We start from the raw sequence: 27,937 nt of genomic DNA on the forward strand, positions 1-27,937 counted from the left end.
GGGAATCTACTAATCGCCCAAATACACAGAAGAGATACTTGTGAATAAACACAAGGTCACATGCAACAGCTGTTCAGATATCCTCCTGTGGCTCCTGCAGATGAGCTGAGAGGCCGTTGCAAGTCTTATATTGGACACATGATATAGAGATCTTGTCTTTTATACGTGGGATGTAGCACTTATATATAATATATGGTTCATGCACACCGCATTCCAACGCCACTGCACAGTTCCAAAGTGACCCCTGACCTGATATAATGTTCATACTTCAGACTCACAGGCTTTATTCTAACTTCCACAGAACTGTGTGTGTGTGTGTGTGTGTGTGTGTGTGTGTGTGTGTGTGTGTGTGTGTGTGTGTGTGTGTGTGTGTGTGTGTGTGTGTGTGTGTGTGTGTGTGTGTGTGTGTGTGTGTGTGTGTGTGTGTGTGTGTGTGTGAGAGAATTGGCCTAGTCCCAGTTATGTTTCCAAGCCTACATCTCAGATTCAGAGGTTCACACTTCACATGGAGGCTGCTACAGCACCAGCCGCTCTGGTTTTCTTAAAGCGGTGCATATCTGTGATGCTGTTATGGAAGTTAAAGAAAAGAAAACGCTATTTTCTATTTTGGGGACATTTGGAAGAGGGCACCATTGCTGGTTATAATGTCAGTCACTGCCTTATGCTTGGGTATGCAGTCAAGTGGGAGCAAAATGATGTGTTCATGAGTGCATGTTAGCACCAAGAATAACTTTAAAGCTAAAACAGGGTTTGTATCTGTTTCACAATGATACTCAGCCATGAATTGGCAGAAAATCTTTCCAAATATGGCCACAGCCGTACCTTGTATAAAAACGGTTTGGGTTTTTGATTGCTCTGTAGATTGCTACACTTCTCTTGCGTCTTGCCATATTTCTGAAAATGTGGCAGACTGTGACAGTCCTTGCTCCCTCCTCTGAGCACTGATTGGTTCTATGACTTCAACATTTTCGGAAAAGCCCTTCAACAGGGCCGAGCCTCGACTGATTCTGAGAAACAGAATGTAAACTCGCGAGATCAGGGAGTTCTCGGAAGGCTAAGACATACGCTCAGTGCTGTAAGATGCGGTCAAATCCCCTGCCCTTACTCTGTAGTATTTACGTGATAGTCTACACCCCAAATCAAAACACTTCACAACACCAATGGTTTGCTTGTTTATGTGTGAAGGTGTTAAACCCAATGAACCCAGGGCCCTTAACACATTCTTGGCATTGTGACAGCCTGTGCTTCATTACGCTCCAGACACTCTTTATTGAGCCCGTTCGCCCCTTGTTTCTTAATACTCACTTCATTCTGGCCACAAGGGCCAATGAACTTAGGAAGAACACATGTGTGTGTGTGTGTGTGTGTGTGTCTATGTGTATGTGTGTCTGTGTTTGGTTTCACGCGCTCGAGCATTCACGCGTGCGTATTAATTAAGACTTAAAACACTTTTCCTCCGCGTCACCACCAAGATTGATGGGTGTGACCTCTGACCGTTCCGATTTGTATATAAACATTGCTGCAGCCAATCACGTCATCGCGTGGGATCGTTGCAGCCAATGGGGTACTGCGGCAGCAGCATGCTCTGTGGCGCTCCCATCTTTTGTCCCATCGGGATTAGTGCCATGGCAACGGCGGTCGCCTGGGAGGTGAGGTTCCCAGGGCAGCAGGGGCCGACACAGAAGCCAAGCGCTGAGGGTCCAACACTGAAAACCCCGCCCCTTGCATGGGTTACTGGGGGTCACCGATGGTGGGTGGGTGGGGGGGAGCTACAGACTGTGTTAACAGATTTAATCCTACCAAATACTTCCACATGGTGTGTGTCTGTGTATTGGGGGTCCAGAGATTGTGTCTTCATGACATTGATATTTAAGTGGGTCACACAGTGGCTAAAAGTCGTCCCACTCTCCCTCCCCACCGTTGGCTCACTCAAACGCCTGCCCCCGGCTGGAGGTCCTGTTGCCTGAGGCCACCAGCTAAATGAACCAGCAGAAGTACAGCCAAACAGGCAACGGGCAAGTTGTGACATGGGAAAAGCCCCCCCCCCCCCCCACACACTCTGAAGGATGCCCACAGAATTCAGTTTTTTTAACCGTGCTACCCCCAGTTTATCCCCGGACCTGAACCCACCTGCTGTTTAAGGTTAGCTGACCTCCCTGTTGAACCTTACGGATGAAGTAAGTCGGTATACATAGACGGATCAGTGGGTTGATGTCCCAAAACAGAGTGTAGTTCTGCTCTACCGCACAGAGACCAAAGCGAAAAACGTTTCCAGTGTTGTCTTTTTCAGACGGTTCTACATGATCCGTCATGTCCAATTTGCACCAAAAATGTTTGGATTCCCAAAGTACACTGGAAGTTTCGCGGTTAAATTGATAAATCGTCAACCTGTGAATAAAGAGCCCACCGGTAAACGTCTATCGGTCTGAATCCATCAGCGGTTCACGTGTGGCTCCTGATGGATGTGCCTTTAAATAACAGAATTGACGTTGACCAGAGAAGTGGTTGTTATCACACTGCTCCTGAATACCTTGAGACTTTCTGACCTCCTTTTATGTCCATCCTCGGAGAGTCTGTTAGCTATTATTCCAATGTTATCCTGTTCTTCCTCGCCTGCTTCCCCGTGCTATGATGACCCTGGTACAGTATGCACCCTGGACACGAATCGACCCTGGCTATTAGAGGTATTTAATCTGCCTCATATCATCTCCATGAGAGCTCTGCTGGATGAGAGATGAGGCCATAGCCGTTTGGTCGATTAGCCTGACTTATGAACGTCTAAGAATTAACTGAGATAATAATAATTATACTTTATTTGTTTTGTGTCTGTTGCATGTCTGATCAATGTGCAGTCTGCAGCAACAGTTTGACCTCCATAAAGGGCCCAGCCATGTAGTCTAAAATAACCAGTTGGGACACAAGAATGATCCATGTGTAACAAATGAAATCTTGAACCCATCCCTCTCGCTCTCTCTATGGCACTCATGGGTTCGTTCATACACAAATACTGTGTGTTGACACCAGATGTCACAGCCAGCAAGTTGTGAGACCCGTTCCTCCTATCCATTCCCCGATGTCATGCTGACCACAGTGAAACATACAGGATCTTGTGTGTGTGTGTGTGTGTGTGTGTGTGTGTGTGTGTGTGTGTGTGTGTGTGTGTGTGTGTGTGTGTGTGTGTGTGTGTGTGTGTGTGTGTGTGTGTGTGTGTGTGTGTGTGTGTGTGTGTGTGTGTCAAAGAGACAAGACTGTCTCTTTGGGATGTCCCATCCTGTCGGCAGCATTGAACTTATTTTCCCGGCACGCCAACTCTATCAATCAATCACTGTGCAGATCCACATGTCAGACGCTCGTTTCCTGCTTTAAAAGGGGCGGGGATTGTTAACTGCTTACGAAAACAACGATACTTATATGTGTGTGTTATTTCTGAGGTTGTTTTTTGTAAAAACAACGAGGTCGCTTTCGTTGTGCTCAAAATCAGCTCAAAGTTTGTTGCGACTCATCACCGCACGTGGGCATGGCGCACGCGCAAAGAATGTAAACATGCGTTGCTATGACAACGTTGTTAGGCTCATTGCTTCGGTTAGCGTCTACGAGCTCTGTCAGCATATCCATTCACACTTTCACTCACCTTTTCCCTTATATTTTTGTAATAGAAGGAACCAATGGACTCCAACACGCTGTACTACTCGTTGGATCTTGTCTCCGGCAGCGGCCACGCTCTGAATGGCGAGCAGAGGGCCGCTCTCCAGACATCACTGGTCCTTCTGAAGAAGAACTACAAGTTCAACCGCGTCATGTTCTGGGGCAAGATATTGGGAATAAAGGAAGATTATTTCATTGCCCAAGGGAAAGGACATGATGAGTTGAAGGACAAACAGTTTCTCTACAGGTAAGCTTGGAAACCTAATTAAAATATTATTTATTAAAATCGCGGAAAGACATTACATTTTTTACTCGTGTCTCTGTGTGTGTGTGTGTGTGTGTGTGTGTGTGTGTGTGTGTGTGTGTGTGTGTGTGTGTGTGTGTGTGTGTGTGTGTGTGTGTGTGTGTGTGTGTGTGTGTGTGTGTGTGTGTGTGTGTGTGTGTGTGTGTGCACGCGCACATGTGCGTGCCTGCGTGCGTGTCTGCCCTCGCCCATTTAGTTTCAACTGTATGGAGTGGCACCTGCTGCCCCCAGCAGACGACGCTATGGTGGGGGAGGTGTCCCGGGCCGCCAAGGGTCGGTTCATGGGGGATCCCTCCCACGAGTACACCGACTATCCCCTGAAGCGAGAGGGAGACGAGGCGACGGAGGCAGTAGAACTAGTAAGGCCTGATTCCCATCCGTCCTGATTCAGACCCATCGTTGGTTTATTACTTTATGCGTCCTGCATTCATAATCATAGTAATCATGAATTCATAATTTGGCACTAATTGTGAATTATTTTGACCTTAATCGTTTGTTTTTGTTCATTCTTTGTCCATTTATTGATTACAAATACCTTAATAAAGTTGTAAGTTGCTGTGAGAAACCCATAATAATATATAATAGCTTATATCCCCTCAAAGCCAATCTAGCATAAAATGAATGCTGTTCTCTCTCCAATAAGCCTTGCACACGACAAACATGTCTATTTTTTTTATTCATTAGGGCTGATATTAACTATTCTGTACTTATGACAGCACATACTCTCACACACACACACGCGCGCACGCACACACGCACACAAATGAATCTGTCTGTCAGTCCTGTAGTTGATGAATAATCCCCAAACCCCTGTATGGTGGTTCCAGATCAAGGTGACAGAGGAGAGGAGGTTAGCGGTGACGGTCCACCTGATCGACGAGGAGGTGTCTGTGGTACCGCGCGGCGCGTTCAACAGAACACATCTGGGCCTCATGAACACCAACCGCTGCTTCGAGGGTACACTGATGTCTGTGGGATTTATATTGTGACAGGCTTTAAGGGCCAGGGGTCAAAACCACCTCATTGGGAGTCGTTCTCTCTCTACAGAATCCGTGCATGAAATGTTTTATCTTGTGAACCGGCGCATCCTTTGTTTTCTCTGCGTACTCTGGTGTGTCACGCCTTTCTCTCCGTCTCTCAGGGCTGTCTCACGCAGAAGCCGGGAAGCTGGAAAACTTTCTTCACTTCGCCAAACCCAAGAAGCTGAAGAAGAAGTTGATCCAGGAGCAGGCCGACCTCGACCCCTCCATCGACTTCCTGGACCCGCTGAGCGACGACGTACCAAAGGGTGATGCCACGCACAAACACGTGCACACACCAACACCATTTGCATTTACATTTAAGGCAATTTTGCAGACGCTTTTATCCGAAGCGACTTACAATAAGTATTTGTCAGAAGAAAGAGAAACAACACCATCAACAGATCTAGTCGGCGTAGGTCTAGTAGACCCGGGAGGTCTAACACATCTAGTGGGTCTAGGTCTAGTACAGCCGTGACTGGGTTTAGGTTTGGGAGGTCGAACACGTCTAGTCGGTCTAGGTCTAGTAGACGCGGGAGGTCTAATTTGCGAGGTCTAGTATTTGCGTTAAACCAAACAAGCTCTGAGCCGGTTGCCTGTGATCTATGAAATTATACAGTTGGAACATTCCAGCGTCGTGTGGTTTACGGTCGTGTGTGTGTGGGGACCGTTTAGTGTGTTCCAGCAGCCATGCAGCATTAACCCCAAATTAGCTGTGTTATTGAAATTAAGGTTGGACGCAAAAGAAATAATCGGTGTGTAAGCAACGCACGTTTCTTTTTTCCTGGAAAGTGTGATCTTGACAAAAGCGCCAGTGAGTGGGATAACGGCGGTGAAAACATGGCACTCACTGAAGTTTCCGAACCAAGGTTTGTTGGCCTGACGGCTCCGAGACGACGGCCTGTCCTCCCACGATGGAATATGTATTCTCAGTATTATGTTGTGCAGGCATTCTCCCCCCCGGGGGAGACTCGCGCTTTACAAAAAGTGCTTGTGGTGCAACAGACTAATAACCTTCCTCCATAATGTTCCTGGCCAACATGCTGATATCGTTTTGGCCTTGGGTTCCACACTGAGAAATTACATAGAGTAATACGATCATCATGGGGTTTTCAACGGGACCCGTCGGTGGGAGGAACACAGAACGTAATAAGCATGGGAACTGCTCTGGAGACACGTCTCGCGCACCCCCCCCCTGAAATAAAGAGATGACCCCACTTAACCAAGTATTTATATTCCTAATGTATTCCAATAACGTATTACCCCAATGGTTATCCAGCATTGGTTTTTATTTGTGGTGGCTACCCCCATCGTAGTAAATCTACAGTCACATCTTGTGGGGTTTCTGAATACACTTAATACATGTTTTGTGGTGGTTTCCGAGTGCACAGCGAGTTAAAAAACGATAAGTAAAAAACCAAGGCCCCGTGACTAAAACACCCAGCAGCTGTCCCGACATAACGGGGAGCTTAGGCATGGACGCATATGTGTGTACATGCACATGTGCTTTTGAGTTAAGGCTGTTGTCAGCGGCGGCGTCGCTACCATCACACAGCTGTTTTTCGATGCAGAAGTCGGCGCTGCAAAGCTGCGAAGGGCCCGAGCTACAGTAGGCGAGAGAGGGGGGGGGGGTTCTAACCAAAGACAGGTGCTATTCCTCGGAGCGAGAGAAAGTTCAGCTCCTTCTTCTGTGAGCTTCCCCCCCCCCCCCCCGACGACAGTATCGCAGAGGTGACTCTGAAGGGCTTGGAAGTTTGTCTTGATTTATGTCTCGCACGCCACACAGGTTTGAAGGAGGCACGCTACAGGCCGTCTGACCCTGTCAGCTCACTACTGGTGTTGTTGGAATACAGTTACAGAGGAGACACTTGTGTCAACACGCTGTGTATCGTGTGTGCAGAGACCTTGCGCCCTTAACCCCATCTTTGTTTTAGGTCTTAAAGTCATCCGTGCTTTGACTTTTATTTATAGCAATGAGTGTATTTTACTGAAACAGATCCCGTGTCTAATATGCATTCACCACGCATTGGTGTTTATCGCCCCACCCAAAGGTCCTGAGAAAATGTTTGAGAACACATCAAGAGCACAATAGGCTGAGTGTATTTTCTTTCTTCTATCCTTTTGGATCCTCTCACTACTCTGCTTCTTGTGGTTTGAAGCTTGTGGTTTGAGCCCCAATAGTGATCTGGGAACGGCTGTCAAAAGGCCGCTGGTTCCATCCAACTCAACACTGCAGCGGACATGCCAGGCATTACAGCACTTACAGCCACATTCCCAATCGGCATGAAAAGATAGTGTTGTGTGCTGCTGGCTATGGTCCAGCGGCGCCCAGCTGTGTGGCCACCATGGTGCTGCTGCTGACTGCAGGGGAGCAGGGGAGCATGTGCAATGAGGTGCCAAAGAAGGACTTCATAGACTCTGTTAACTCCAAACCACCAGCACTCCTGGCCCCGCGTTTCTCAGGAATCGTTTCTCGTGCTTTTTTTTTTCTAAAGTATGCTTTGCAGCGGGTTTTTGTGAGCTTTTATGCAGGAAATCGTTTTGAATCGTATTCTGGAGCTGGCGTGCACGGCAAACATCTTTAACAAGCTGCACAGCACTTCATGTAGTGGTGTTTCGCTGGAGCCAATCTTGAAGCCAAATGTGTCGATAGCAATTGCAACACGGCATTCCTTACGTCAGTGGTTCTCTATTGGTCGAGCCTCCGGAGCCACTTGTGCCAATACGTGACGACCCCAAAAGATAACAATATTTCGGTATGCAATGATGCTAAACTTAAGGAAACATAAACCCATTGAAACATGACTTAATACATGGTTTTCTTTCTAAAGATTAAGGTTTGGCATACGTTCTGCGACTCAAACATGTGGGTTGAGACCCACCGTTTGAGTATCCCTGCCAGTAAAAGAAACCATTTGTGACGGATGATACCATTGTCTTTGGTTGTTCTTTCAGGGCAGTGGAGCCTGCAGTTGGAGAACGCCAGCAGCGTGTGTGTGCTCCGCAGCCTGCTGTGGATGGGTCTGACGTTCTACCACGTGCCCATGACGCCACAGCACGGCTACGTCTACTTTGGGTACGGCTGCAAGAACCTGGACCTGCCCTTCATGCTCTAAACAAATATCGTCTCCTATCCACGTGTGTGTGTGTGTGTGTGAGAGAGAGAGGGAGAGAGTGAGTGTGTACATGTGTGAGTGTGAGATCTTCATGGCGTCATCGGAATGGATCTTCACGAAACAATTTTTTTGTTTGCGCTTTAACCAAAATAAATTGAGCCACAGACATACATTTTCCGTCCCTCCCAAGTCGTGTTTGGTTTAGTTCACATGCACATGCACCCTTTGCCGTATACACACGCAGAGAGTAAACGTAAACGGACGCATTTTATTTGCACATCTGGATCGGCTTGGCGTACACACAGTCAACACACCACCACCTTACTGTGCACATAAAAGCCATCTCAGTGAATTTAGAGTCCAGAGTTCATTTCAAAGCCTCTCGAAAGACAAATTACTCTAAATCAATTATTCTGGGTGGGGCTCGGCATGATTCATTCAGTCCCCGGGCGAGGCCGCTTGATAAACAAAACACAACCAGAAAATATAAAGAAAGAGAAGAGGCTGAATAAATACAGATGCAGAACCCTTTCAACCTTCTCCCCATGGCTGTGATTGGCCAGACACTGGGTTTTCCCTATGAAAAAAAATATTCTGCCGTGGGACTTTGAGAGAGACTGAAACAATCACACAATGAAGTGTGCTTCATGCTACCGTCTCGAAGCTGGTCCTGGGAGTGGTCGATTAGAATTCTGTCTCGTCAGTGTTTCAAGTAGAGGGGTCTGACGCCGTACTGTACGTTGTTCTTGAGCGCGGGGTCGCCGACCGGCATGCGCCTCTTGCACCATTTGAGACCGGTTCTGACGAAGGGCTTCACCGAGCCTATGGACCAGCGGGTGAGGTACCTGTGGGGAGAGAGGTGTCCGTCAGTTGGGGAAATACACCAAAAGCAAACAGAGCAGATGTGTTGAGACAGGGCAGAGGGCAGCAATAAGGAGATTTAACACACGGTGGACCCCGACCTGTTGAGCTGGGGCTTAGGTTTCCTCGGTACATGGTCCTCGGGCAGCTTGGGTTTGTGGTCAGGGAGCAGACCTAGAGTGGGAACACAATGACCCGAATGTTATAATTAGAGGTGATTCAAATATCATCATATCGGTCATAATAATTTAAAGATATCAAAAACAAACAAATAACATTACATTCAGAACACATTGTCACGTGAACGAAACCAGCTTAAAAAGGAGGCTAGTTTGGTTTCATAATTTCACGAATAAAAAAAAGGCTGTGGCCTGAGAAAAAGGGCCATCTTCTATTATAGTAATCTTAAATGTCCAATGTGTGGAATTAAGTTGTATCTGGGGGCACAACAGCAGCCCTAAAAAAAGTATCCCAGATGGGTTGTAGCCTTGGGATAACATGCCCCTTCCTTCCTACAACTCTTTGCCCGAAACGAGTTATCTCTAGAGCCGTCTGTCCGTTCTGGGTAACTGTAGACACACGGCAGTGCAAAATGGCCGTCTCCATGGAGGGGGACCAACTCCCTATGTAGAAATAAAAAAACTCATTCCAAGGTAAAAAAAAAAAATACTATTTAAAATAATTATGAATACGATATTTCACTACTCAAGTCTTTCGCTAGATGCCGCTAATTATACACACTCGATGTGTGTACTAAACAGCCACGGATCATGACTCAACCCCAGTATTAAAGTGCTGCCTGGATTTCCTATTGAAATACAACACGACGACTAGACAAAGCAGAGGACGTCCTCCCCTCACCCGCTCGGTGGGCCATCTTCACGCAGATCTCCACTTTGTGGTGCTCCTCGGGGCACAGGCCGGTGATCCTCTTGGGGAGCATCCCTCCGTCAGAGCGGATGAACTGGCTCAGCAGCAGCACGTCCTGGGGGTAGAGGACGCAACCACAATGAGTCACATCAAGTCCACGGTCACAGATGATCTTATTTCATCCTTTATTTTTTGTTTGTTTCGATGGTGTCTTAGTCACCGTGTAGTCGTATTTGTTCTGCAGGTTCCACCTGTAGATGGGGCATTTGGCAGCAGGGTTTGGAGGCTCTGGTGCTGCTGCCACATCCACGGTGTGTCCCTCAATCTGGACAAAACATTTTGAAGGTTTCAGTATTTATATCAACATTTTCGTATCCTCTGGGTCTTTTCACTGCGGACTGTGATGTCATTGGGGTGGTATAGTTACAGATTTAACCTATTTCCATTCATCCCAAAACAATGGTGTTTTTTTTCTGAGAATAAATAGTGGTGACTGCATCAAATGAGTGTTAAATGGTCACAGGACCTGACCCTATTGTTACCTTGAGCAATGCTTTCTTTGTCAAGGGGCTTTGGGTAATACAATTAAGCTGGCTAATGCTCAGTTTGGGACAGAACTCGTTGTCAAACCTACTGTAACACTCATAACTCAAGGGCAGACCGAGATGGCAATACATTTGTCCTCCATTATATTATAAACACTACAATATCTTATACATGTAGTCAGTTGTTTATATGTGTGTGTGCAAATGATCACATGAATTCTAAAAATAGAAATACAAAAATGACTTACTGTTATTGTTTTACCCTCTTGCTTTTCCACCACTGAAAGACAAGATAAAAATATTTGAATAAGAAAGTTACCCTTCAACACGTTGGGAAGAAACATGTCCCACCGGCGACCAATGAATGAAAGCTATATGTGACGTCACAAATCATTCTTCAGCTCCTGGTAGAAAAGACGCTGCCCTTGCCTATAACGGAGAGCACTAGTCTCTACATGAATCAAACCACTTCATATAAATATCGGGTCATTACGAGGAGTGTCATGTATTGTGCAAAATTACAAAACGTTGAAACCAGCAGAGCGACAATTCTAGCAAAGGAAGTTTGCTTGAGATGTCGCAGTCAGCCACAGAGTACTCGCCTTGCCGGATCCCTCTGCACTGAGTGTTTCCAAAAAACGAGAGCTGAGGAATACATGCTCTAGTTAAATAACTAAAACTGCCACCGTTGACCACCTGTCTTATTTCCGAAAAGGATGTCCGAATGGACCCTAGGACGCAGCGGGCTGCCATCTTGGTCTGTTGACCTTCTTTCTTGTTTTTGGAGGATTGCTACTTAAGGGAGAAAATCTGCGACAGCGACGCCTTTGGTCAAGGGGTGTCATAACCAAACCACGATCAAAAGAGGAGGACGTCCGAAAATAGCCCTATAGTAAATATTTAAGGTAAACTTAACTTTTTTACCTGTATTATTCATTGACATAGGAATTATGTAGGAACACTTTCACAAGTAAAATATAATATCCTTTGACATTTTCATGTTTTTTCAGATGTTCAAATCTATGGCAACAATCAAGAGGTCAATTCGAGATGAAACAATGAGGTAGGCCCCTACTTGTATGAACACTGTGTATGAACATGCCCAGCTTTTGTTGCAGGAGCAATCAGAGACAAAGCTGGTCTCTTCTGTATGATCAAATAACTAGATTGCAAGATCCAGTACTTTTAGATGTTATCCGTGAAACATTGCCTGCATGGTTTACACGCCAACATAAAGCATACACAAAATAAATTTAGAGTGACAAGGCTGGTTCAGATTAATTCAATATAGAACAGGCTTTAGGAAGCCATTATATCCTTGGCTTTAGCTATGTTGGTTTAGTATTTTGAATAAAATATGAAAATGTCCTTACAAAGCCTTTCACTCTAAGGCTCTTACTGTGGTTATTGACGCAACACACAGGCAAGCAAATCTACAAAGCAGGTATTGTGGGGTTGGAAATACAGCCTACTTGGTTGCATAAGGTTAAATCTGAATTTTCTGACGTGACATGTAAGGCCTGTTGTCTCCTTCAAAGCCCGATTGAATCATTAGTCATCAACAAGTCATCGCCTGCAAGTGCAAGAAAATAAATCCACTGAAAAGATTATTGCCTACTGGATTTTATCTTGGGTTTTGGCTACTTACAGCTATTACTTTGATGCAAACAGCTTCCTCTTTTTGTCCCCAAGGCCGATTTATGTTCTCAAATTGAAGTCATTTAGGTAGCCTCATACATCATTCTGGGTTTTATCTATTGATTTACCGTTTACTACAGCTTATCTAATGGATGGGTCCTTCACCATGGCAAGGTCAACAAACATAAATGCTGTTGGACAGTCCAACTACGATATAAAGGAACTTTATTCGAAATATATTTTTATAGGGAAGTAGAACTTGCATACTGTTGACATGACTGGCAACACACATAAACGTTAAACAAATGTTCACGTGGTTTGCATGTCAACAAGCACAAACGTACGGCTGCTAACGTTGTCCTGCGTGGTCAAAAATGTAAACAATCTATTCAACCATCTCACTTTATTTGGGTGTACCTCACTTTCCTTTCGAGATGGACATTTGTAATCGTCTACTACTCAATGGACATAGACTCGAAAGGATAGAGATTAGGGTTGCCACCCCTCCCCCATCACAAAGAAGCCATTGTGTCTCTATGATCGGGCTGCTTCATCAAGGAGCTCTTAAGCAGTCACATTCCTTCAGAGACCCCCGCACCCCACCCCGACACTAAAAAGAAAACGGCCTTTAAAGTGTCTGGGCCACCTTCTCTTAGGCTTTGGTATTTAAATGAAACATGGTGCAATACAAGCAGGCGCCTTCGCCAGTGAGGTCGGGGAGAGGAGAAGAAGAGGAAGACGAAGAGGGGTGGGAAGTAAATCAGATAGGATTTCAACCCTCAGAGGAACAGAGGCCGCTCTGACATTTTCACAGCGGCCACTGGGCGAGAGACAGCCAGGCAGAGTTGTGCGCTGCTGGGAAGTTTAGAAGTTATAGCGGTATGGTCGAAAAGGTTAGCTTCCTCAACCCCTGGCTTTTCCCCCTGGACAATGGCTGAACACAGCATGGGGGGGGGGGGGGGAGACTGAACCTGAGGTTGAGTGGATATGGTCACGGGACATCCAAGTGGTAGAAAACAAACCCCCACATCCAAACAGCCAGGGGATTTGGATCCTGCGTTGCTGTCAAGCCCGAGCGGGATTTGTTTGTTTTGAGTTTGGTGTTTCGGTGGACATGGAACGCGTCGCTGTAATAGCCCCCGGCCCCCCTGCGGTGAGGCAAAACAAACACGAGTCTGGCATGAGGTTGGAGAACAGCACGACGGCGCAGGAACGCTCTTCGACAGCGGAACTTGGTGTGGGGGGAGCCCTGTCAAACATCGTATGGATGAACTGGCATGTGCGTTTGAAACTGATCCTCAGTTTCCTTTTAATCGTTGTCTCATAAACAATGATGTTGGCTTCTATGGCACTCTAGGGTAAAGTCTTCCCAGGCAGATACAAATCTCCTCTTTTATGCTTCAAGTTACAAGATTACAAGAATGCACACGCATAGCAGTGAGTTCTACCGCTTCAGTCTTACGGATTAACTACATCCTTGAGCAATGCAGTCGAGCCCCGACGTGTGTTATCCCACGTTTTGATGTGATGTCAGGTGGTGCGGGGCCGTGCCAGCGACGTGATGCTTCGCCCATCCGAGTATCCTCTCTCCCTCGCCCCCTCTCTCCCTCCATCCCTCCCTCCCTCCCTCCCTCTCTCTCTCTTGTGTTGGGTGAATGGAAAGTGCAGGGGGCTACGTGCTAAACGACAGTGCCTCCGCGGACAAATCAATGCCTTCTCTCAGAGCAGCCCTCTTATCCTGTTAGTCTCTCCCCAAAACTGCCTAGGGATTTATCCTCACATACTCCTTCACCCTCCTTCTTGATCTCACTCTCACACACACACACACACACACACACACACACACACACACACACACACACACACACACACACACACACACACACACACACACACACACACACACACACACACACACACACACACACACACACACTCAAACACGTTTGTGTTTTCACAAACGCACAGACTCCTTTGCGTCTGTCTCATTTGTACTTGGTTCGGCCCTCGGGAGCACGGGAGTCCATTAATTCAAGTTTTATGCGGGATGCGTTTCCCAGTGCAACAATGAGTCCTTGGTTCCCAAGTGGTTCCCTTTTTTTTAATGTTTCAAAACATTTCTTACTAGCCCACAGTGTTTTTTTGTTGTTGGATCTTTTTAGGGCTTTTGTGTTGTCATAGTTTCAAGCTCGTGGTCTATATTCTGGTGTAGAATTCTCCCCCATGATTGGTACTGTCTTACTGAATGTCTGGGAGTCAGCATCTGAACTGGACATAATGTAGACACTTTTCTAACAGGATAAGAGGGCTGCTCTGAGAGAAGGCATTGATTTGTCCGCGGAGCCACTGTCGTTTAGCACATAGCCCCCTGCACTTTCCATTTTCTGGGTCATGTTCTTGCAGTTGTATCTTTTGTGTCTCTGTGACATGTACAAATGTTAGCCTCCTATTTGACATTCGTGGACTAATTCATCTCGGACACGACAAAGGCTTGAACAGAACCCCCATAAGTCTGTATGTGCAGCTATTGCGTTGGCCTGCCCAGCTTTCAAACGGAGCACAACCCGGAACAAAGCGGCATAAGCGATGATTCAATTAAACCCAGAAGGGATGTTTTGTCGTCATGATTTCAGGCCATTTTTCTTTTTCTTTTTCTCATGCTGCTGCACATTTGTGTAGCTCTGTCCAGATTAGTTTCCCATCACAACCCAGCCTTCCCTGTCCACACTTCCTCCTCATGCTCGTTACCATGACATCCGGGGGACAACAGGATTCTCATGCCGACCAGATGGTTTTCCAGCAAATGAAATCTCACGCCACGGATCGCCTTATGGCTGAAAGACCGAGTACAGGTGGTCATGTGACCCCGACGCTGACCACTTCCATTAAACTAAACCCGGGTGCCTGCTCTTTCATCTCAGGCTTGCAGCATCGATGGGTTATTTTAATGAATCACGCTCAATATTGATTTGACATGAAGCAGAACCCTTTCAGTTTATAGTTTTTGCTCTGTAATTCGTCACTTAGTTTGTAGAATCCCCTTTCATGCAAAGCTCTCTTTAGCTTATTATCTAACAGTGTTTTATTTGGTTTTGATGCTGTTTGGGCTTTGTTGACCGGAAATGTTGTCATGTTACTTTGTAGTCAATCGTTTGTAGCTGTGCAGATGTCGCTTGACTTTTTATTGAGTTTATACCCCAACATCAGTTCAGACCAGATATGGCTTCTGACTAAGATGTGTATACATATATATATACCTCTGTCCAGTTGCCAACAACCTGGATGAAAAGAGATGTGAACAGCTCCTCTTCACTTCATTTCAATATATATCCACTCTATCCACTCTTCTGCTGTGTGCTATCTTTCAAAGTATGTCACTTATTTGTGTGTAATTTGACAATAAAAAAATACATGTCAAACAAGTTCTGTCGATCTAATACAGAAAAAAATACCTACCTTGAGGCAGTTTGCGTGTCACAGGTTAGCTTCAAAAAATGAAGTGCGAATAATAAATCCAAACCATCCAGACAGGTGACGCCCCAGCAGGGGGCAGTAGTGGTTCCCAGGTGCTGTTCAGCCAGGCTGTCAATGTCTGACTGCTACATCCTGAGGCACTGAACCAGTGGCCAAGCATGAAAAAATACGAATCAATCTCCTCCACGTTATGAACGACAAGGTCTGGATCCAATGCGCTTTGTCAGGTCGCTTTTTCGTCTGGTCGGAACGAAAACGGCAGGAACGATTAATGACTTTACACCCTTCCTCCCAACCCTTTCCAAGGACGGTTGTGTGTTCAACTTGACAAAGCATTATGCATACTGTAATGAATGTAATGTGAGGGGGCTCTATAAGGGCTTTGGTATTTATTCCTGTTGGAGATGGAGCACGCTCACTGTGCAGTCGCTCGGAAAAAGCAACTTGAGCTCTCTTTCTTCTCCCCGTTTACGGCCTTGTCTGTTATTTTTCAACACCAGATCTAATTCATCTTCTGTGTGTGTGTGTGTGTGTGTGTGTGTGTGTGTGTGTGTGTGTGTGTGTGTGTGTGTGTGTGTGTGTGTGTGTGTGTGTGTGTGTGTGTGTGTGTGTGTGTGTGTGTGTGTGGGGAGGTGAAAGCACTGAAACACTGAATGACAGCCAGTCAGTCAAGGGCTCCCTCAGTCTTGAGCACGATGCCTAATTAGAAGACATTCACTGACGACAAATAGACCTGATGCTTCAACGGGGTCGGGAGACGAAAGAAAGGCAAACGTGAAGTATTTCCCGCTCCGGTTCAGTGCCATGTCTCGGCGCTGAGCGGTCCCTAGATAGAAACACTTTGGTAGAATTCCTTCAGCTCCAAGGATATAAAAGAAACAATGAGTTGACTCAACTTCGCTAGAATTCCTTCAGTTCCGGAGAAAATAACTGAAAGTTTTTGAGTCTTGAAACAAGGATGAGTTTACTTTGCCAAGAATCCTGTTATCATCAAACAACTATGCACTCATTTCATGTGTGTTCATTTAAAACCACACAGTGATTATGGCTTTCACTTCTGCCCTCCAGGCCAAGAGCACCAGCACATATCAGCAGCACTGATCGGAAATGAGCCTCTAAACACAGCATACAAATGTTGCCAAAAACCAAAATACATGGTTTGGGGCGAGACGGGCCCGCTGCTCCAAGAGAATGTGAATTCAAAGCTTAAGCGTCTGCCCTGCTGAATGGCAGTTCACCCAACATCACATTCGGGAGAGAGGAGGAAAGCGGAGAACTTTACAACTAGACTCAATAAACCTGTCCGATGTTTTCCCCTTAATAAGAACCAAATGTGTGAATGGTTTGATAATGGACGGTCGGCATACAGGCCGACTGTGTTTCTTCTCGGAGCCAGTTGTGAACCAGCTGTGCTTCCCAATCCAAAGCTTTGTCGGGATGTCGTAAAGTCTCTCGTAGCTTTTCACACTGGGCTGTGAGCAGAGGACCCTCCCTCAGTCTCCACACGAGATAAGACTTTAACACTGTGGCAATTCCGACCTTTCTCATGATCCAGTGTTAAAAGTAGCCTGTTTTAACCTTGATTCATATCTTGAGGAAATTGCCCATGCGATTTTTGTGAGCTCGCCCGGCTGTTTGGATGGCTTTCAATTGGCTCGGGCTTGGCTAAGTCTCCGTCTTTTTAGTTGCAGCTCAGCGATTAAGCAGCGGATTAGTAACACAGAATTTAAATATGTTTTTAGATTGGAACGAAGGTCTTCTTTGATTGGAACAATGGCTCATAGAATGGCCATTGTCAATCCACCACAGTCGTACTTTGAGAAGGAGAAGATCCAGTCTGTTTGGTGTTCAGCTCAATATAACCTTTCTTTATTGATGTTATATGGCTGTCATAATAACCCCCCTCTCTCCATATTTTCTCATACTTGAGCGCCGGCTTGTTTAATCCTTGGCCCGCCCGGCCTGCGTCCGTCGTAACCTGAAGGACTTATCCGTGTTTATGAAAACAGTTTTTTCTCACCTACCTGAAGGAGTGCTAAGAATGCAGACTGATTAAGTGAAGCCATATTTTAAATGAGGCTATATTTTAACCAAAAAAAACACTGGATTCATTCAATCCGTCTTGGAGAAGGTGCTAAACATCTGGTGGAACGTGAAAAGTAAGCTAAACTCCCTTTTTTTCATGAAGACGCAAAGGGCACCGTTCCAACGTGATCCCGGGACCACTTGGAAACGATTTGAGTTAACGGTGCTATGAATAAATCCTTGCTGAACGCCAACGAACCACTGCGATGAAGTCGATGAAAACTTCAAGGCCTTATGCTGCAACACCCTCCACAACAGACCTGTTAGTGGACGGCATCAGATGAGATAAATAGGTGCTACAATTTAGTACGAGGAAGCCAATTACATTTGATTGCACCTGACACCCGTGAACTTACGACGTTGGCTTTCGCCACGACTCAGGAGGACAGTCTTCCTCCGCGTCCGCTGTGATAATTACGGAGGGAAGATGAGATCAGATAAGAACTTTATTTCATCCCATTCATGAAAAATTCAACTGCTACAGCAGCCCATGGAATATAAGAGATGCAATAATAAAATAAAGTGTCCAATACATGTATGCATAAAATAGAACAAAATAAATAAAATAAAAAATCACACAGTGATTACAATGGTATGCCATAAGGGCATAACTGTACACACCTAGGGGTTGCACAATAAATAAGGCTAAGAGATCCTTCACTACAGAATAAAGACTTAATTACACATGTGCACAGTGGCACATAATTACATTCATGTATTGCAGTATTTAGGTGAAGTGATTTTTGACAGCACAATATTTCATTACAGATGTGTTATAGAGTCTTAAGGCAGATGGAATAAAAGACCTCCGGAAACGTTCCTTCTTACATGTTGGGTGAAATCTTTTACGAAAGGAAATGCTTTGCCCTGCCCCTGTCTCGCGGAGAGGATCAGAGGAATTGGACATGATGGATGCCATTTTGTCCAACATCCTCCTCCACCTCAACAGGCTCCAGTGTACAGCCCGGTACAGAGCCATCCCTTCCCACCAGCTTATTGAGTCTCTTCCTGTCCCTCTCAGTGAACCCACAACCCCAACAGTCTACTGCATGAAAAAGGGCAGATGCAACAACAATGTCATAACAAGGCCTTAACAGTGGCGTGCACACCCCAAAAGACCTCAATCTTCTCAACAAATGGAGACGACTTTGGCCCCTTCTTGTACAGGGCGTCTGTGTTATGTGACCAGTCCAGTTTATTGTTGAGGTGAACACCCAGGTGTTTGTAGACTGATGCCACCTCAATGTCGCCTCCCTGGATGGTCACTGGTGCAATTGGTGGTGCCTTCAACGGCTGAAGTCAATCACCATCTCCTCTGTCTTACTGGCGTTCATCTGAAGATGTTTTTTCCACACCATTCAACAAAGCGGGTGATGACCACCCTATACTCAAGCTCCTCCCCCTTTGTAACCTAGCCAACGATGGCTGGGTCATCAGAGAACCTCTGGGGGTGACAACTGCCTGTAATGTATCCGAAGTCCGAAGTGTACAGGGGGAAGAGAAAGGGGGAGAGCACAGTGCTGCCCCCAATCTCCTCCTGTAGGTTTCCTTTCGCCTGATTATTCCCCTCTTCACATCTTTCTGCACTCTCCTCAACTCCTCTCTATCCCCAGATGCAAAAGCCCTTTTTTGAGATTCACCAAGTTTTTCAGGTCAGGGGTCACCCAAATTATTTGCAAAACATTGTAACCAGGTACTGTGTTATTCACACAGAAATTGTCATACTATCTATCTTCCCCTGAAGGACTGTACAGTACTTCCCAATCCGTACTGTCAAAACAGTCTTGGAGCCATGCTTGCCTCATCAGACCATTTCCTTATGTACATCTTAGTTGCTGGTTGTCTATTTACTAGGGGTATGTAACCAAGGGTCAGGTGGACCAGATTATGATCAGAACTGCCCAATGGGTAGGGGTATTGATTTATATGCATCTTTGATGTTGGCATAAAACAAATCCAAAGTTATTTTGTCTCTGGTGTGACAGTATACATATTGGGTGAATGTGGGGGAGAGTGGAAGACAAGGAGGCGTGGTTAAAATCCCCAGAATTAAGAAAGAGAGCTTGGGAATTGAATGTCTGCAACTTTGACTCAACAGTGAGTAGAAGCTCGCAAGCAGAGGCAAATGTCTTTGACTTTGTTGTGGGAAGCCAAATCATCGCCTGGACGTACCCTTCCCCTCCCCCCTTCCCTCACCAACCCTATCCCTGCTAGGGATCGCATAAGCGACCCCCATGGACGCTAATGGATGGAAGGACAGCAAGGGATTTGAGATGAGAGAGGAAGAGGCGAGGAAGAAACAGCCCCTGATTAAGTACCAGGAGAGAAAGAACAAACGGCTTCACAGCAGGTCCTGGGACCTCCGCTCCGTTCTGTAAAAACAAAAATCAACCTGTCAGATTGTGCACATGTGCTCGGTGCAAGGAGAACAATGCTACAAACACGCCTGTCCAAGAAGCTGCTCCCTTTTGGGTTAGATTGGGGTAGCGTTGGCTCTTTCATCTAACAGCTGTCTGCCGCTCCGAATCTCAACCTGCTCCGTGGCTTTGACCAACGAGTTGACCGTAGGCAGAAGTCAAAGCAATTTAAGGCGCTGTAGGGTTTCTGTTGCGATTGGATTGGAACTATGGAGGGACTGGTGACGGAAAGTTGAAGGAAGATGAAAATAAAAAAAAGTTTTTCCTTTCAGTTGTAATGCATTAATCGTGAGGGCTAATGGCAGTACGACGACTATATAGAAATGGTAGTATTTTTGTGGGATTATTACCGTGGTTATCTGAATCACAAAAAATAAATTCTTCCAAAACTAGAAACATTTAAGGGCACCTATTCGTTCATGTTCACATGCTTGTTGCTAGTCTAAGTGCATCACGTGATGGCCTTGTTAAAGGATGGATCATTGCCGCTGGACTATAAATATATATATCTTTTGTGGTAACCACACCGGGGGCATACAAACACTTCATCACCTCGAAGTTCACTTAGTGGTGCGTGCAGAACATGCGCTGTACGACAGAGAGCCCAGACTTCACAGGGTCTCGCCGCAGTGACCTGCGTTTACCTGCGAGACATTCAGCAGATCCACCGTCTGTTTGCATAAGGACTCTCCATGGATCAAACAGACCCTGGTCTAATCTACCGCACATTCTCACGGTATTGCCAAATATTTAGTCCCAGAGGGATGAGCAGAGGGCGGCAACAATGTCTACCTTTTCTTATTTGAACATATTTTTTTTTTTTACTGGCAGTGTGTTTTTGTTCACAAATCCGTTGATAACCACACCAAATGAGCGTGTGACACCTGTTTGGTAACCGGTCTCTTGTTCAAGAATAAACATCTCTTGTCTTAACAAACTGGCCTCGTCCTAAGCCTTCTTCCATAAACAGCGGTAGGCCTGCTTGCAAAGCAGACATGAAGTTGTCGTGTGTGTGTGTGTGTGTGTGTGTGTGTGTGTGTGTGTGTGTGTGTGTGTGTGTGTGTGTGTGTGTGTGTGTGTGTGTGTGTGTGTGTGTGTGTGTGTGTGTGTGTGTGTGTGTGTGTGTGTGTGTGTGTGTGTGTGCGCGCGCGCGCGCAGCCGGAGTACATCCCAGAGGTTTTTAACACTGACAAATACGAATAAATAGTATAAATGATCCAAATATGTCCAGTTTAACGTAAAGCAAAGGACCGGGGCTGGGGAGCTGGAGGCGAGGGGGACAGGGGATCTAAATCTTGCTGTAGTATGGATTGGATGGGCGGGGGTGGGGTTATGAAGATGAACATGCTGGTTTTTTTTTAGACACTTGGGTCCCGGAGATCCCTAGGATACCAAAGAGGAGAGAAAGAAAAGATGTTGGAAAAAAAAAAAGTGAGGGAGCATAATCAGTCACTGTCACACACGCACAAGCGCGCACACACACACACACACACACACACACACACACACACACACACACACACACACACACACACACACACACACACACACACACACACACACACACACACAAACACGCGCACAGCCCCTCCAACCTCAGCACCCTACCACCCTGCAGCTGAAATGTGTCTCTGATTACCGGGCCTGTGTGTATGTGTCTGTAAGAGCATATATGTGTGTAACGGCCAGTAGTGGAGGCCTGGTGAGGTGCAGCATGGACTAATATGAACCAGATCTACTGTACCTTTAGTGGCCGCCGGCGCCGCCGCCGCCTCCCAATGAAGAAATACCTCCTTCATCCCCCCGGAAAATCACGTTAGGCACTGGTGCGCTCCGGGCCGCGAACGTCCACCTTCACGTCCAGATAGCACCGCCACTCCATCCGATCCCCCGACCCCATGTTGTCTGGGGGGCTTTTCCCTGAATTAATATCGGACAACCCTGAGGGACCACTGAGGGTTCACTCGGACAGGGTGGGATGGTGAAGGGGGGGGGGGGGTTCTATGGTATGTTTACATACTAAAGGCCAAAGAATACTCCGGCACCATTGAATGTGGTGCACTGTCCGAATTGGTCCTGCTGTATTGCAGGCTGTATAACGGAGGCCCCTGTGTTTGACCGTGTTTGATCCAGATCCTCCGCTAAGAGCTATCGGTCAAAGCAACCGGGCGGATTGGCTGGGTTTGTCGATTCAGATGAGCTGTAGTCTGTCACATGGCCAACTGTACTCAATATTTGCTATATGGAATATGCAATCTACAACCTGTCACTATAAACTAGAATCAACACTAATATGATCCCTTCAAGATTCAAATCTCTAATGCATTCGTTCTATATAGGGATGAGAACAAGACAAGAGATATTGTTTTAGAATTAGAACACTGATCTGGGAATTTTCAATCATAAAGTCATCTTGTGAGCTCACCCTTGGCTCCGCTTCAATTCTGGAACGCTACACAAATATAATCCCAGATGCAAAACATCTGGACACATTTTTTTCAACCTTGTTCTGGTAGTAAATCCCACTATTTGATTGAATAGTGTGTATATTGTCTCCAGGCGTCTCCACCTGGTTCTACAGAGAGTTGTGCACGATGCCTGCTTGCGTTTGTGTCTCGCTGTGTGGTAATTCAGTTGGACAAGACAGAGAGAGACCATTAGTGAAATTTAAAAAGATAACTTAATCGACATATAAACTATCTCTGGCAATCTTTCAAGAAGGCAATTGTGTCTGCCATTCACTCTAAAGACCCTAGAGAGAGTGGGCGTGTCTTTCAGGTAAAGGGTATTCATTTACATTTATTTGTACATAAAAGTATAATTCCTAAATGTACTAAAAACCAACTGATGGATGCTTTGCAGCTAAAAGTATTTGAGATATTTGATATACGTGGACATCTGTAAGTTAGCATGGATCTCCTTCTGCTTCCATGTGGGAGTTAGTCGGTAATTGCTGTACCTAATTCACAGGACCTGTCCGAATCCCACCTGAGTAATAAAAAGATAATCTCTGTATTCACAATCATGATGTTGAGTCTCGGCTGGCCTGTAAACGCTCAGTCATGTAAGCTCCATGGTTGGATTTAATAGGTTGGTGAGGTCGTGAAAGGCCAGCAAGAGGTACACATTAACAATAGAGGGCAGAATAGAAGATGAAGTCAGAAAAAAGTGTTGCGTCCAAACCTTATTACAGATCACCTTTTGTGCTAAACAGTAACACTGGGTGCTTCACAACAAAAACGACACAACAGGAAATGCGTTTAGAAGAACACAAAAAATAGAACGACAGAGATGTCGGGTTCAACCAAGGAAAGGAAAGTATTAAGTGATTAAAGCTTAACTAAAAAAAAAAGGTACGTTTTAGGAAGCCATATGAAAATATTGACCAAATATTGACAGATTGTGATGCCCGGGGCTCCTCACAACAGCGCCGGCCCTGAAGCCTGCTAGCTTTACATCCTGGCAGGGGAGCCAGTGTGGCTCGGCTCCAAAGAGACCTCCTCTCATGACTGGGCCCCGGCTGGAAATTCAATTAGCCCTTATCCAGGGGGCCGTGGTGGTCATGTTAAGAGGACAAAATAAATAAGAATAATATTACTTTAAGAATCCCAGAGATAATGGACTCAGACAAGTGCTCATATACCCCTGTTGGCTGTTTTGGGGTTATGTGTGTTTTGGTTGTTTATCAGTTCATATTGTGCGGTGCATGCTTGTTTAATTGTGGGCGGTGTGTGTCATAGCGTGGGTTAAGGGTATATTCGACTTACTTCATGCCTGCCACTACTAAGTGCTTAATCCGTTCAAATTGAAGAAGAATATGAATTTAAACATGTTTCTGTATGCAATTTGAAATCTTTCCATTCTTGGGGTTGGATACTTTTATCTATTTAATATTGTAAGTCACGCAGCTTATTTTTTTACTTTTAAACCTCAACCACAGGTTTTTTTGCACAGTTGGGCAATTTTGGTAAAGCATGATTTATACAACTCCTGTTCTATCATGATTATGCAATCCCAGAGGGGGAAAAGCATGTCTTTTCCAAGCATCATGTGTGTCTCAAAAACAATTGTTGGATTTAAAATCCAGTAATTGCTAGCCTTTTTCCTTCAAACATTTTTTTCCGCCAAACAGATAAAGAGGATATTCGTGCTTAGAATCCATGCCAATGCATTTCTTGCAGCTCTACTCATTCATTGACAAGGTACTCTGCTTTTCGTTAAATTGGTATTATCAGTGCAGAGTATTAATTATATAAGACGTTTGGAAATCTGTGCCAGGTGACATTATCGAACTCATTCACCTTCATGCAAGCAAAGTCATTCAAGAGCATCGGTGCAATGCATTAACATAGGCTGACGCTAAACAAAAAAAATGGAATGCCCAGGAATCCAAGCCACATGAAATATAATTATACACAAATGGAAAGCAGTTTTTTCTACAACCCAACGCCAGTCTTCTCTTAAACAGGTTTGTCAACACTGGCTGGTGCTTCAAAGTCTCCTCCTCATCGTTCGATTGGCAAGGAGTAGTGGCCTAGGCAGATTCCTTGGCCTGTGATTGACAAACCCACAGAGCAGGAGCACTATGCCAGATAAGCTACGTTTGGGAGAAACTGCTGTTGCTGGGGGGGAGAAAATTTTTGAATGTGTTCTTTATAAAAGCTGTGTTTTGTGTTTTCGTGTTTGGTTTGTGCCGCTTAGGGGGCGATGTTGTTGGTGGTTGAGGTTGGCTGGTGGTGTTCAAAGTTTACTTTGGCACCAAACTCTTGACAATGACATATATGATGAGGATTCTTCAAAGTGGCCGCTTCTCCTCTCTCTTTGTGCACCCCATGCCATTCGTTTCCCCCCCCCCCTCTCAAATATCATTGGACGAAGGACGAGGAGTGAGTGAGTGAGTGAGCCGGCCCTCAGACAAGGGAAGCCATTGAGACGGCTTCGTCCTTGGCCTCAGCCTCCATCTGTTAGTCAACGCGTCGTGCAAAAGTTCAGACACGACCGGATGGAATGCGGCCCACACAACGACACGCTAATGTCAACATAAACAGACGGCACCAGAGACAACGTCAATGAGGTCCTCTTTGCTAAATGGACCAAAATGTCATCTACCCCTGGCTTTGAGGTGCACTTTGGAGGCACTTTTAAGTATCTTTTGTTTATTTATATATATATTTTTGATAAATGGGATCGTGTTTTGCTAAGTGGAACGAGGGACAATCTCAATCTGGATGGAATTAGTCTTTAAGATGTTAATGAGTGATTCATCTTCGATCGCAACCGTGTCATTGCGCGGTGCCTTGGACTCATAACTGCGTCACTACTTGAGTTCTCTCCGTTGCATGTGGGCTCCTCATCGTTTTCTGTATTTTCTGGCTCATGGAGTGCCTCGGGGACTGTATTTATTTCCTGCCAGATGCTCTTCCCTAAGACGGTTCCCTGTGGATCTGCCACCCAGACAGCAGCAGAGGCCGGGGGGGGGGTTCCCCCCCTCCGCACCTCCTCACCTCCTCGTCCCCTCACCCCCTCACCTCCTTCCCCCTACCCCCTCAGCCCTGCGGGGACGCTCAGGTCTCCCTCTCTTCCTCCACACCCACTCCTTGTCCATCCTCCTTGACGACAGACTCCCCTTCCTCCAGCCGACTCCCCCCCCCACGCGTCGCTGCCTCCCTGATGCTCACTCATAGGACGATGTGTTGCTCTCAGCTCCCCCTCTACGGCCCCTAGATTTTCCCGTTCATGTTTAGGTACAAAAGGGATGTTTGACGCTTATCTGTGGGTGCTCGACATTCATGGAGTTTGCCTTTAGTTGGGAACGGTTCTCAGCGTCACGATGTCAGCAACCTTTTTCAAAGGTACTTTTTTTGTCAACTTTTCTTTTTGATTTGGTGTGAAATTGATCTGGCGCGTGGAGGAAAGGCTACCAAGCCGAAACACTCCTGGTATCATCAAGGTGGGGAAAAAAACAGGTCGCAAACTTGAGTAACTCCCTTCGTCGGCTGCAAGTTCAATCAGGCAACATTGAAGAAGAGGGAAATTCTGGTGCAGTCTTGTGCGTTGAGGGTGTCGAGAGTGTGACTCTTCAGAAAGGTATGGCGCTGTAGTGGAAACTACCGAGGGAGATGGGGAGAGGGGGGGAGGGACCTGTGAGACGAGAGGAGAAGATGTGCCTTCTGGGAGGGGCGGGAGGGGCAGGGAGGGGATCAGCTGAGCTGCAGGGAACACGAGATGGAAAAAAAATCGGGTTAAGTACAGGTGAGAGCCGTGGTTCCGGGGGGGGCACCTCCAGGTGAGCTCTGGTGGGGGCGGCACGGCCACCCTAGACGATCCTCTGCGGTATCTTCCCCTAGAGGCTCTGCCACACATCTGCCGAGCGCTCTGTGGAAGGCACCTGTTAAACCCATTATCAGCGCGAGAGCGTCTTGAGTTTCAGCGAACACGAAAAAGAGACAGAGGAAGAGAGAGAGAGAGGGAGAAGAACAAGCGTGAGGGTGGTAACCCGCGGTTAATGCCCCCCTGAGCTGGCTTAACGGGGTAAGAGATTGAGTGCCGGCCGTAAAAACACAACATCTACCCTGCCAGTCACCGTGTAATCCGACCTTAATGTCACGACATCGGGACAAAGAGGGAAGAATGCTTTGTGTTTTAAACGTGTTGTTGTTTTTTGGGGGGGGGGGGGGTGCTTTTGGTTTCTTTATATGTATTTGTTCATTCTTGGATTCCGTACATAGCCGTAGACTGGGTAGTTTGCCTCGAAAATCGCTGTTTGCTTCTCTGAGAGGTGGCGTCCGGTGCCTTCGGTGTCCACCGTACTCCTCTGGTGCCGGCATTCCTCGACACTCCCGGAGTGTACAAAAATGTCCATAGAATAGGAAAAAAAAAAAAAGCCAGTAGGACATTCCGAGTGCTCAGAGAGAGTATGGGTCACCCCCCCCCAGCTGGGGGTCGGCCTTCCAGTACAAGATATGCCCCCCTCCGCCAGCCCCCCTCTCTCTCTCTCTCTCTCTTCTCTCTCCCTTTCTGTGAGTTTTTGAGGGATGAACTGCTGACAGTGGGATGCTGTTTGTGTATAAAGAGAAAACAAAAGCTTGGCAGATCTCAGCCCACCGCCTCCCTTCTCCCGTCAACCCCGCCAGAGGGATCGAGGCCTGACCCTACACGACTGGAGACGCATGGCGTACCCCAAACAACAGTGTGTGTGTGTGTGTGTGTGTGTGTGTGTGTGTGTGTGTGTGTGTGTGTGTGTGTGTGTGTGTGTGTGTGTGTGTGTGTGTGTGTGTGTGTGTGTGTGTGTGTGTGTGTGTTTGAGGGGAGGTTACAAATGGTTTATTTGTTTTCTTTGATTTTTTTCATTGAAGGGTTAAGTTGGACACAATGATAAGTCAAATGTGAGGGAGAACCCGCAACAAACAACAAAAATATCCCTCCGTTGGCTGAACTCAATTTCCATGGAATTGGAGGCTGTTGTCTTTGGCATCAAGAGTGTGCCAAGGACCCAAACACCGTAGCTGTTTACTCTTTGTGTTAGACTCTTAGTATTAGAAAAATAAACGTACTTTCCATGTTTTATCATTGATCTCTGGCATTGGCTGGAAAGCAGGGTCACAAATATACAAGCATGTGATACATGACCTGGTAGTGAAGGCCTCTATTGGACGTATGAAATGGTACCAATGGTACCAAAAATAAGTACAACACGCTTAATATTGAAAGGATTCCTAATAAACTAGATGGATTCCAGAATGTTTTTACTAGAATATTTAACATTGATTTGAGTTTGCTTGGAGAGTGCAGGCATTGTCAGTAGAGAAAGTCAGTTTGTGCAAGCGTAATAAATAATAATTTAGGACATTGATATAAACAGTAGCGTGACTCACACTCATCGCTTATTCTAGTGTCAGCAGTTTAAACTTCAAAGTATGTGCAATGACCTCCTGTGAACTTTCTTATAATAAGAAAAGTAATA

General features: G+C 46.0%; 3 protein-coding genes across 4 annotated transcripts in view; 2 read left to right on the forward strand and 1 right to left on the reverse strand.

The window, feature by feature from the left end:
• The first annotated feature begins 3,412 nt into the window (after window positions 1-3,412).
• On the forward strand, window positions 3,413-8,353 carry rsph9 (radial spoke head component 9). Its single transcript, XM_056580787.1, has 5 exons — window positions 3,413-3,892; window positions 4,146-4,308; window positions 4,777-4,906; window positions 5,091-5,237; window positions 7,924-8,353. The coding sequence occupies exons 1-5, from the start codon at window positions 3,666-3,668 to the stop codon at window positions 8,082-8,084; spliced, it is 828 nt and encodes a 275-aa protein (XP_056436762.1). The 5' UTR covers window positions 3,413-3,665; the 3' UTR covers window positions 8,085-8,353.
• mrps18a (mitochondrial ribosomal protein S18A) lies at window positions 8,272-11,155 on the reverse strand. Its single transcript, XM_056580791.1, has 6 exons — window positions 10,963-11,155; window positions 10,609-10,640; window positions 10,036-10,140; window positions 9,807-9,930; window positions 9,047-9,119; window positions 8,272-8,929 (listed from the first exon to the last, which is right to left on the reverse strand). Exons 1-6 carry the CDS (start codon window positions 11,111-11,113, stop codon window positions 8,785-8,787), a joined length of 630 nt encoding a protein of 209 aa, XP_056436766.1. The 5' UTR covers window positions 11,114-11,155; the 3' UTR covers window positions 8,272-8,784.
• vegfab (vascular endothelial growth factor Ab) overlaps window positions 10,939-27,937 on the forward strand; it is a 63,564-nt gene continuing 46,565 nt past the window's right edge. The window contains exons 1-2 of one of the 2 annotated variants that reach the window (XM_056580788.1): window positions 10,939-11,265; window positions 11,371-11,423. The gene's annotated coding sequence lies outside the window, so the exon portion shown is untranslated. The remainder of the gene's footprint in view (window positions 11,266-11,370; window positions 11,424-27,937) is intronic. The other variant, XM_056580789.1, reaches the window with a different exon arrangement.

The sequence above is a fragment of the Gadus chalcogrammus genome, chromosome 21 (genome assembly GCF_026213295.1).
Source record: "Gadus chalcogrammus isolate NIFS_2021 chromosome 21, NIFS_Gcha_1.0, whole genome shotgun sequence".
Lineage (NCBI taxonomy): Eukaryota > Metazoa > Chordata > Actinopteri > Gadiformes > Gadidae > Gadus > Gadus chalcogrammus.